The 12,246-nt window shown below is 42.8% G+C and overlaps 1 protein-coding gene across 1 annotated transcript in view; it reads right to left on the minus strand.

Moving 5' to 3' along the window:
- LOC146816618 (cytochrome P450 2K1-like) overlaps positions 1-12,246 on the minus strand; it is a 269,453-nt gene that overhangs the window by 196,809 nt on the left and 60,398 nt on the right. Inside the window, exon 2 of the mRNA XM_085609147.1 lies at positions 9,329-9,491. Within this exon, the coding sequence (XP_085465273.1) occupies positions 9,329-9,491 (163 nt within the window). The remainder of the gene's footprint in view (positions 1-9,328; positions 9,492-12,246) is intronic.

Raw genomic sequence — 12,246 nt, forward strand, 5'->3', positions numbered from 1 at the left:
GCCTAACCATTTCAGTCCGCCTCTGCTGGGAGGGGTTATCTTCTTTGTGTGTAGCTTGAGTGACAGGGCTGGGAAGTTCCAGGAGACAGGCTGGGGCTGCCACGTGGTGAATAGAAAGATTACACCAGGATGGGTGGGAGGAGTGCACCTTGACTCTGAATAGGGCAGTGCTCTGCCTCCACAATGCTGGCGCCACCCCCTGGGGAGCGTCTGATGTCTCTGCCCTGCCTGCTGAAAGAAGAAGCCAGAGTCCCAACAACAAAGTGCTCCTCACTGAAAAGAACTGGACTGGGATTATGCAAAGGCCCCCCTGGCCTGTAAAGACAAAAGAAACTTGGTATAAATGTAGGAGCCCTGCTCCTAAGAAATCAGATCCTGATTGAACTACGAAGGAACTCTGCCTGACCAGAAGGACCTGGAAGAAGCTGAAGGAGGAGTAACTTTCCCTGACCTGGGGGATTGGCCTGCAGTTGGTGCCTTGCTGAGAAAGGAGAGGAAAAGACTGAAATAGACTTTGTACTTTGTTTTTCAACTATCTCCAAGGGCTTGGAAGAAGAGCTTGCCCCCTGAACTGAGTCCCAGGACCATTGGACTCATCTGCCTTCTAAAATTGAGTTGCCTGGACGATCTGTGCTTGTTTCCCGCTGGATTTGGCCCCAGTACGCTTCGTACTACATCTGCCGCGAAGCCGTGTCTTTGCCGCCCGGCACCGTACGTCTACGCTGATCCAAAAGCACCGTATCCCTCCCGGCTGCATTGCACCCAACCTTCCCCGCCGATTCGAGACGTATACCCCTGGCTGCCGAACCCTGTACGCCGGACCCAAGCTCCATCGTCCCGCAGGTACGGTCCGTACGCTGCTAACGTACTGCACCGTGCCGTACTCAGAGCCGAGAAGCCGCAGTACGCTGATCCTCCCCGTACTCTGTACGGCGCCGAGAAGTGTCGCCGCTGATCCGCACCGAAGGTACGGCCCGAACACCGACGCCACGGACTCTGCAAGCTGATCCGGATCATCCGCACGTATCCCTGAAGGTCCCGTACCAACGCCGCGTCCCGACGCCTCAACCGGACCAGACCGAGTACGCTGCCGAACTACGACCCGGACCCATCAACTTGTCCCGCACTGTCCGTCGCGGACCCCACGAACTTAAGGTACTTTGTTCTGTTCGCACCGCAGTGTGCACGTCCCGGACCCCGGAGTCCGCACCGATTGTTTGACTCGTACTTTCTTTGTTTTTAATGCGGACGAGTCGTACAACCAGGTACGAACCGTACAAAGTCTGAAAAGAAGCAGAATTGAGTAAAAGAATCCCATTTTTGCATTTTAAGCCTTTCTACAAGAACATTGAACTTTGAAATAATACTGTGGTCATTTTTTCGTTATTCTAGTCTTGTGCTAAGCCTTATATAAAGAAACCTATTTTTGATACAACCTTGACTGGTGTCCATTTGTGATGGGTCATTGTATTACTGTATGTGTTCACAAATGCTTAACCTATGACGCCCTGAGAATAGTCTTGACTGCTTGCGCCACACTACCTAAAGGGTGAGCAGGGGTTATTTTAAAGGGTGATCCCCTCATCCTGACTTAGAATTGAGAGTCCCTGCTTGTCGCAAGTGCATACCTGTCAATGTCAAATGTCAATGTCAAAGATTTTTGTATAGCGCGCAAATCACCAAAGGTCTCATGGCGCTAGCAACCAAGACAAAAGAACCGGAAATGACTGAAAGTGATCATGCAACAACATTTATTGGGAAAACAGCCAGGTTTTCAACTTTTTACGGAAAAGTAAATGGTCAGATATAGAAAGCAGATCCAGAGGAAGCTTGTTCCAGAGCAGAGGGGCCAGGTATGAGAAGGACCGACCTCCATTACGAACTGTCCGAATGCGGGGTTGGACAAGAAAAAGTCTGGAACTGGACCGCAAAGGGCGTCGAGGGACATACCATTGAAGTTTTTTTGCCAGATAAAGTGGACCAGTGCCATACATTATTTTATGCGTAAGACTTAAAAGTTTAAAATGCCCTCTTTGGCGGATCGAGAGCCAGTGCAAAGTTTTTAATGTAGGGGCAGAGGGGGTACGGGAAGGAAGATTCAGAACAAGTCTGGCGGCCGTGTTTTGAAGGACTTGAAGTTTGGAAATTAGATCCTGATTGAGTGCGGTGAAAAGGGAGTTACCATAGTCCAAGCGGCTAACGATAAGACCCAGGACCAGAGGTTTTCTTGCTTCAATGGGTAGCCATTTAAAGATCTTGCGTAACATACGCATCATCCCAAAACAGGTCCCAAGCACTTGATTTATATGGGTCTTTAAAGATAAAGAATTGTCAATCGTGATGCCTAGGTTGCGGACTGCGGACTTAGGGGAGGGACAGGTGCCCAGTTCTGATGGCCACCAGGCGTTGGTCCAGAGCTGTTCAGCTTTCCCAAATAAAATAACTTCAGTCTTCCCACCGTTCAATTGGAGCTTGTTTAGACTCATCCATTCGTTTACACGGATCAAACAGCTCTTAAAACGGGTTTGGACATCAGGCTGGTCGGGGTCACAGGTCACTAACAGCTGGGTATCATCGGCATAGGATAGTGTGTCAAAACCATAAGACCTGATGATATCAGCTAAAGGTGTTAAGTAAACATTGAAAAGCATAGGGCTGAGAATAGAACCCTGCGGGACCCCTACTGTTACAGAATATGAGCTGGAGACGAACCTATCCACGGAAACCGCAGTGGATCGGTCAGCAAGATAACTGTCGAACCAGTCAAGGGCCCTCCCTCTGACACCAATCTCCCACAGACGATGTTTAAGAATACTGTGGGAGATGGTGTCGAATGCTGCAGATAGATCCAGGAGGACCAGGATTGCAGATTCTCGACGGTCCAAGGCCAGTCTGATGTTGTCCACTACCTCAATAACGGCGGTCTCCGTGCTATGGGCCGCACGAAAGCCAGATTGAGAGGAATCAAGAAGCTTATGAGTTTCAAGATAGGCGGTGAGACGTTTATTAACTAAAAACTCCAGTACCTTTCCAAAATAAGGGAGCAAAGAAATAGGACGATAGTTTGCGGGTGCACTGGGGTCAGCAAGGGGTTTTTTAAGGATAGGCTTAACCTGTGCTAATTTCCACCTGTGCGGAAATGTGGCTTGGTTCAGAGACAAATTAAAAACAATAGTTAAGATATCCACAAATAAGGGTGACATTTTAGCACAGGGGCGGGGGGGGAAGGGGTCAGCTGGGGAGCCCGACTTGATCCGTCCCAGGCATTCCCTAACTTCAGTTTTTGTTATGGGATCAAACTCAGCTAATAAGGGTGATTTGTTTAATTCTGACGGAGGGCCATGTTCACTCACGTTAGTGTTATGACAACCGAAGTCTTCCACCTGAGAGGGGAATGAGGCATATATGGTTTTAATTTTATTGTCAAAAAATAGGGCAATAGAGTCAACCCATTCTTGGGTAGGTGTAAAAGAAGGTTGCTCAACCTGGGGAGCAGTAAATTCCTTCAGTATTTTATATAGCTCTTTACTCGAGTGAGCTGCATTGCTGATACGCTGAGTGAGGTAGGCCTTTTTTGCTGATTTAATATTATTCATATATATCGAATGGAGGATAGTATATTCCCTACGGTGTTTGTCAGTTTTACATTTCCTCCATTGACGTTCAGCGGCGCGACATTGTTGCTTATCCGCTTTTAATGCATCGGTAAACCATGGTGAAGCTTTGCTTTTTTCAAGAACGCTTGTAAGGGGGAGAACTTTGTCAATGGTCGTCAAAATAGCAGATACTAGATTATTAACAACAGAGTTGACAGCGTCAACTTTCTCACCCTGTAGTAGAGGCCCAAAATGAGAAAGAAAGGTGTCCATAGAAAGTTTGCGCCATGGTCGTATCCACATGCGATTCTTTAGGCTGTTGTTAAGTTACATGGTTATAGGCATACTAAATTTAAGAGTGGAATGGTCAGTCCATAATAGCGGGCACGGAGATTTAATGTTTAAGTTAGAGGAATTGGTAAATATCAAATCTAGGGTATGGCCCGCAGAGTGGGTAGGTCCAGTCACCCTTTGTGTCAGTCCTAGTGTAAGCATAGCCTCAATAAGGTGGGCTGAGTCAGGGTCTTGTGCCAGTTCCGCATGGTAATTAAAATCACCAAGAAGGATAAAATTGTCAGCTGCTAGTACATGAGGTGCAATAAATTCAAGCAGCTGATTGACAAAATGCGACTTGGGACCTGGGGGTCTATATATCAATGCCCCATTCCAGGATTCTGTGCCAGGGGTGTCCACTGTGAAAATCAAGATCTCTAGTTGAATAGAGGAGAGTGATTCTAGTACTCGGATCGCAGTGGGGGCCACCGTGGCTACTGCAAGACCACCGCCTCTTCCTGACTCTCTGTCAAGTCGAGTCAGATGATATTGTAAAGGAAACGTACCTGTGCCAACTAGAGATTCCCATTTCTAACAGGCGGGTTAAAGAAAACGAAATATTTGAAAATATAAGTACAATAGGTGATAGAAAACAGACAAATGTAAAGAAATGTGAATCCATTCCATCTTTGACTGCATTTTTAAAAGCTGCTAGAAGGATTTAATATTGATTTGATCACAAACGCAGAAAGGATGCAGTTTTTTGCCCTAATCAAACTCCTAGAAAATCTGATGTTCTTCATTCCCAGCAAAAAGGTGTTTTGCCCAGGTAAAGGCACTGAGATGACCCTGCTCCTAACTTTGGATGAGATCCAATCCCTTAAGTATGATGGGAATGGTGGCAGTGATCATTTTAGATCTCCCTGCTTCCTTTAATACAGCTGCTATGAGATAATGATCCAGTATCTTACTGAGGCTGGCTCTCTGCTGACCTGGTTCAATATATTTTGACATGTGCTAATCCACTTACAGGTTACTATTGAATGCAGAGTCCCACAAGGCTTCTCTTTCTCTCAAACTCTCTCTCACAACTATATCTGTCTTCTGTTGGGACCTTTAGATCATTTGGGTGTTGTGCTTTGTTCTAGTCTGATAAGGCTGAACTTGTCATCAGGTTGAACAACCAAGCTCCAAGGTGTGCAATGAGGCTGAGACATTGTTTGGCTGAAATTCTGTGGTGGATGGGCCAAAATTCTTGCAAATTCAACGCCGGAAAAAGCAGAGTTACTTTTCATGGGTAGAAACCATGATCAACGGGCTAGTGCTCTATGAGCCCTTAGCATGAGTGTGCATCCTAAGGGGCATATCAACAACAACCGGCGATAATTATCTCTAAGTGCACTTAGCGCTAGGATAATTATCGCCGGCTAGCGTGAATTTTTATCGCTGAGATAGCGTGCTATTAGCAACGCTTATCTCAATAGCAATAAAAATCCTCACGCTAACAGGCTAACGTGAGATTATCGCTGGAAACCCAGCGATAATCTCACGTTACCTTGTTGATAGGGACAGGCAAATTTAGCCATGATATCCTCCTTCCATAGGATATCATGGCTAAGTTAGAAAAATACCAGACGTAAAAAAGCAGCGTTAACCGCGGTTAGCGCTGCTTTTTTTGTCTCTAACAGGGTTAGCGACATTCTTGATAATAGGAGAAATGTCGCTTAGCGACATTTCTCCTATTATTTTACTCTGGAACGCCCCCTTTGCATCTCATTAGAGATGCAACGGGAAGCGTAGAGTAAAAGGGTGCTAACATGCAAATTTGCATGTTAGCACCCTGTTGTTGATAGGGCGCTAGTTTTATCTCTCCTTTTTTGGCTTTTAAAGCCAAAAAAGCAGAGATAAAGCCCTTGTTGATATGCCCCTAAGTGTGCTCCAAAATCAAGACTTTGGGTATCTTGGTTGGACAGGAATTATCAGTAAAATTATTGCGGAAGTAGAACTCTCACACTGAAAAAAATACTCCTCTTTCTCCGTCAGAACATTCATACTTTGGTGGCATGTGTTCTGCCAATAATTGCAAATTGTAAGTATATATTGATTTTTTTGTCTACCTATTGAATAACTTACAGTGGGCACATACTTCTGCACTTCGAATAGTATAGACCCTTCAAAGATCTGAGCGTACCTCAGCTGTATGCAGAGATAACTATTTGTTTGTCATAGATCAGAAACTGCAAACTATTGTTGCTTTGCTATTACTAGCTTTATCTCTGGGGCTTTGAAAATCAGAAATTTTCAGAAATAGAATTGGCTCTACATAAGCATAACGCAGCCTTTTTAAACATTAGGTATGCTTGTACTGCATTTTAAACATTGACCCTTCCTAATCTTATCATGTATCTTTTATAATTGATTCCTTTTACAGGTTTTATCAGTGTAGCTTATCTTAATACGAATTGCTGAAAGTGGTATGATTTTCGCCATTCCGGTTTTAGGTATCCCCAAGTAAAACCGATAGACTCTTTTCCGGACTGCTATCCGTAGTAACTTGGCGGACCATTTATGTGACCTTTTAGGACTATGTAGAGGTTTTAGTTATCTCAAGTTTGTCTTAATCATATGGTATTTCATTGTAATGCAATGCTTTAAAATTTACTCAATCTTATTTTATACTTTTGCATTGTGACCTGTATTTTATCATGTTTTTAATAGTTATCCTGTTCACTTTAATGGTTCCTTTGAACCAAATAAAGATGTATGACTGACTGACTGAGACTGCATTTGAAGGCCTCTGCATTGCTCATGAGATTAGAGAGACAAGAAATATTGGAGTTTTCTTTGGTTCTTCAGCCCTATGTGTCTGTAAGGTTTATGCACTCCAAAAATCGACCCTTTGTGTGCTCTAAGAGGATGGGCCACACTGGTGGCTGCTTCTCTGTGGGACAGTGTTCCTGTGGAGATTAGAAAAACTGAGAAACACCGGGCAGTGTGCGCGATTTGAAGGCTGCTTTACGTTGCTGATGCTAATAAGATACATTTTCTATGTTGATTTTCCACTTTAGGGTCTTAGTACCATGAAGCTATTTGGTTTACATGCACAAGAGAAATAAAATGTAATAATAATAAAAGCAGTATCAGCCCTGGTCATTTGGTTGTATGTCATCTATAGAAATATGGTGTACTAATTGCTACTTACAAAAATATCATCCCATTGGGGTATATATTTCCTGTTATAAACTCCTATTATTAGCTCCAATGGGGTGAAATGTTTGTAAAAGATATATAGATCACAATATATATGCCGGAGGATATTCTGTCAATCATTTTAAGATATCATACCAGTCACTGGGTTAAGCCAATTCATTTTCTCAAGCTTATTGACTTTTTGCTATGACAGACTCTTTAGTTCAGACTGATCCCACAACATGTTCTTCGATATCTAAGTGCCATATTGAAGTCAATGTGATTAATTTTTTTCGAATGGCATGTAGTGTCATCTGTAATCTGTGACCCAGTAATCCTAGGATTTGCACACCAATGGCTGGGCTTTTCTTAGGGCGATGAGGGAGTCAATGGCTACTGAAAAATATCTTAAATGGGGAGTAGTTTTTCACCACTTGTTACAAAGTAGGTTCAGCAATACCTCTAACCTGCCACAGATTGATTTCAGGTTAAATCTGCTGTGCACAGCTGACAGGCTCACAGGCCGCTACTGCCAGCAACTTCACCAACAAACAGAAAAGACGGGAAGCCAGGGTGCGGGTTAGGAGAAATTAAGGCCGCTTCTCAGCTGTTTCCTAGTTTCCCCAGTTACCCGGCTAATTCACTGTCCACCATCCACCGGTTCACCAGGTGGGACATTCAACCAACGTGTTAGCCCTAAAGAGCCACTTGTGATCCAGAGCAACTGGAAAACCAAGTAAATCCTTGGATCTCTAGGGCTTGAGAAGTTGAGCAATGGGGGCTTACTCTCTATGGTGGTAGAGTGTAGAAACCAAGATACAGCATAACACAGTACATAACCCACAATAAAATGAATGCATATTCAGTACAATAATGTCAAAGACGTATCTACATTTTAATACAGGTAAGGAAAAAAGGGAGAATAAAACAGAAGTTGCTATATTGTCTGTATCAAGCATAAGACCCTCAAATCATTTTTATAGCGCTTATGGTCTAGGTGCTGTATCTGTTAATCAGAAGAAGAACAAAACAATCGATGGATGGAATGCTTGATTGATTTCCCTCCACCTGCAGATACTCAGGATTGCATTCTAGTCAATGCTTTTTTTGCTTACTGTACCTATGGGGTCAGAGACAAAAAAAATGAAAAGTAGGGCCTGCTTAAGAGTTCAGTGGGAAGATTACTCAGTCATAAACGAGATATTCCGTCCACCGTATTACAAGTGCCTTTGGGTATAATGCACTTTGAATTCAGATGATGGGGTATTCGTCACATTTCTGATGGAGTAAGGGAAGAGAAACACTCACAGTACTGGCAGCCCTCCGAAGGGAGGGACGAGGAACCCACAAATCTCTCTAGATATTCCCCTGAGCGGGGATCTCTCCTTCCTTTGGAGTGTCGGCAGCCAGGGACAACGCTGAGTGGCTTTGAAGCTGAATGCGCTGCCCCCAGGGAGCGCGAGCGTGCAGCTGCCCTGGAGCAGCGCATTCATTGTAACAGGGCGCACTGTCTTGGTTTGCGCTTGGCTCATCTGTGCAAATGTGTGCTGTGGCACAACCAGGGACAGTGCGCCCTTTCCATTATACAGCCTTTGGGCATTTACTGTATTAGAGTCAGCTGGGCGGGGAATCATAAATTAAGACTTGTGCAGAATAACAAATGTAATATTCAGCAACCTAACAGTACAACAGTACCCTGATCTTGAGCGGCCTTCATATCTGCATATAGACTTATTGGGAAATGCAGGGTATTTACCAAAACATACAGCTGTTGGTGCGGTAAGCACCCCAATCAAAAGTATTCCCCAAAAACCTCGTGATTGGGTGGTGTTTAACACACCTGATAAGCTTCTTCTCAGCAGAGTCGAATTGAATCAGGTGCCATAAATATCACACCATTTGCCATGCCAGCTGTAATGAAGACCTATGTGGAGAGACATGTGAGTGCAATGGCTTTCTGGAATAGAATCAGAATCACATGGCATGTGTTAATTTGATTACATTTTCTTACTCTTCTGTGAGCTAAATAATGACTGTTTGCTAGATGGGTAGCATTTTGACAATCACATCCAGCCATGTTCTGAGAGTAAATATATAGGAATGATTATATATACATTGTTATCTATTAAGTTGATTTTAAATATCAATCCAAAGTTAAAAACCTGTCTATTCTAAATACGTTTGTGAGGTTTGATTAGTTTTGAGATATTGCTCATCAATCATACAATCAGACAGCACAGAATTATACCAGACGATTAGAGTGTACATACCAAATCCTTTATTTATGTCTTCAAATATTTGAATATGACCTCTTTCTCCAAACTCGTTGGCATGATTCACAAGAGCATCCTTTACAGTCTCATATCCAGATAAAATCACCATCTTCTTCATTCCCATTTGAAAGCTGAAAACCGAACCATATGTTTTGGACAGCTGGAAAAATACAGAACACAGGGTAAGTTTTTCAATTACAGCAACAACCGTTTCTATCCACAACACTGAGAGCTTAGAAGAGATTCTTTCTTGCCCAGAAAAAAGTGTAAACTATTGTTCAGTCATTTTATTTACTTTATTTTGGTCAAAGACCATTAAAGTATTACACAAACAGATTTTCCATGCAATATACTTAAAAACATAAACATCTCTAGTGACAACATTAAGATTACATCGTAATTAAAGCATAAAAACCAATAAAAACATACTAAATAAAAACAAAAGTTCATTAAACACCCTAAGAAGGGGCACCTATATTGTTTCCCTTGATTCAGGTACAACATCACTTTACAACGTATAGGCCAAATTCTTTCAAGAAACTTTGCAACAGAAAAAACGATTGCGGAAGACATATTAAATCTACAAATCCTTAGAGCTACTTTATGCTGGCGAACACCCAACAGTTGGCACCAGGTAATAACCCAGGGTTTTTGCTGTTTGAGATAAAAAGGACAAAAAAATAATAAATGGCCGTCAGATTCTTCAACCCTACCACAGGCTTAAACAGATCATACTACCCACTTTTCCACCATTCCACTTGGAGGTAAACGCCGCAAGTGCGAGGGTACCCAAAACGGAACAGATATAAGGAGACCTTGTGTGGGGAGGATCTAATTCATCCATATACGGATCTAGGGGAGGAAAATGGATTAAACTCTAAAAAACTTTTTGTCATATGACTCAAATCTGGCCAATTGAGTGGGTTTTCCTACTCCTGTTTCCAGAAGATCACCTTCACTTTTTTGCCTAAAGAATAAAGTGCTTGTTTCACATATTTCAACCATAGTGACATCTCCCTGCCTTGCTGCCTTGCAAGAACATCTTTCAGGCCTTCCCTGTAATGGGCTAGTTCTGGGGTACACCAAAGTCGCACCAGAATAAGATAGGTTTAAGGCGAATTAAGGGGATGAATGATCAAAATCCCTAATTTGCCTAAAAACCAATGGGGAACTTAAGGGAGTGCTGATCTATGAAATATATTTTTCGCAACCTCCAAAGCATTAACTTTAGGTGGACCCCACAGTTCACCATCATACAAAGCAGCAGCAGCTACTATAACCCTCCAGACTTTGAGCAGGGGAGAGATTGGATGGAAAGAGGTCTTAGAGGCAAAATGTTAGATAGTAGCAGCCATATGATTTAATATGAGAGTACGTTTGTGACGTGATCAGACCAAGAATTATAGCGAGATAAATTAGTTACAAAGGTAGTCAAAACTGGGCACTTTCTCCACTGTCTCTGTCCAAGGTAAATCCCCCCCAAAGCCTCCATGGGGATGAATGGCCATGCACTTTGTTTTACTTGCATTGATTTTTAGGCCATGATCAAGACAACATTTATTAAATTTCTCCAAGAGGGTTTCAATACCTTTCGCGGTCCTTGAAAATAGCAGGGTGTCATCAGCGAATAATAGGGTCGGAACCTTAAATCCCCAAACACCGTGGAGTGAATGTAGCAAATATCTATACAGCTGTTAATAAACAACAAGAACATTTTTGGGGCAAGTGCACAACCCTGCCTAACCCCCTTTTCGACTCCATTGTGGTCAGTAATTTCACAATTAGGGCCTCAGTGGACTTGAGCAAAAAAAGCACAATGGAGCTCAACTATGATGTGAAGTAGGTGGCCTGGGAGCCCTAGCTCTTTAATGGTGTCCCAGAGTTATTCATAGGTACCATATCAAAGGTTGACTATAGGTCCGCAAAGCTGGCGTAGAGGCTTCCCCTCTTGAGGTAAATTTCCGTCCACCTAATTACATGGAACCAAAAAATTTGGTCTATGGTGCTGACCTTTGCTCAAACTCCTGCTTGAAATTGGGTCAAAATCCTATTTTCACTAACCCAGGTTATGAGACGATCCAGTATCTATCAACTTGCAGAATATTTTTTGGCTAGAATCTTGCAAGTTAATTGGCTGATACTTAGCAGGATCAAATTTAGATCTTTTCTTATGGATAGGAATTACTTAAGCACCCTTCCATGATGTAGGGGTGCACCCTTCAATGATGTAGGGGTGCACCCTTCCATGATGTAGGGGTATCAGCTCCTGCCATTAGTGCATTTACCACCCGAGTAAGATATGGGGCCCAAATGTCAGGTTCGGAAGTAAAGAGATCTATTGCAATTCGATCCAGCCCAGGAGCTTTACCAGATTTCTGAGAAGTGATGACAAGTTACCTTCTGTTACAGAAAAAAAAACAAGATGAAAACGAACTCGGTAGGAATTGAATTAGGAATACCATCCAACTGAGAAGAATCTGTGGGGGTTTTGTAAAGGGGACCGCTATATAGAGTTTCAAAATAAGATGCTCATTCCTGTTTAGAAATATGAAATTCTTGCTTCGTCCTGGATATAGTGGCACCATGAGTAACATGCCAAAAAGCTGACTGATGTTTGGAATGCACACTGCTAAAATATCACACCAGATATTAGTATCCAAGCTAGTTTTAGCTTGCTTTTGTATAATTTCATAGGAGGGTCTGGTGGATTGAATATCAAATCGATGGCCACTCTTAAGAGCATTAATAAGGTGATTATTTGCTAACCTGCAGCTCTGATCAATTCATGAAGGATTAGGTTTCAGGACAGGGTTCTTTAGTGCAGGCAGTTTAGTAACAAATTGCATTTTCATTTCATAGAACCACTTAGAATGCATATCCATAATTAATTTGGGATGTATCCACTGGTCAGCAAT

Source organism: Triturus cristatus, chromosome 6, assembly GCF_964204655.1.
Source record: "Triturus cristatus chromosome 6, aTriCri1.1, whole genome shotgun sequence".
Lineage (NCBI taxonomy): Eukaryota > Metazoa > Chordata > Amphibia > Caudata > Salamandridae > Triturus > Triturus cristatus.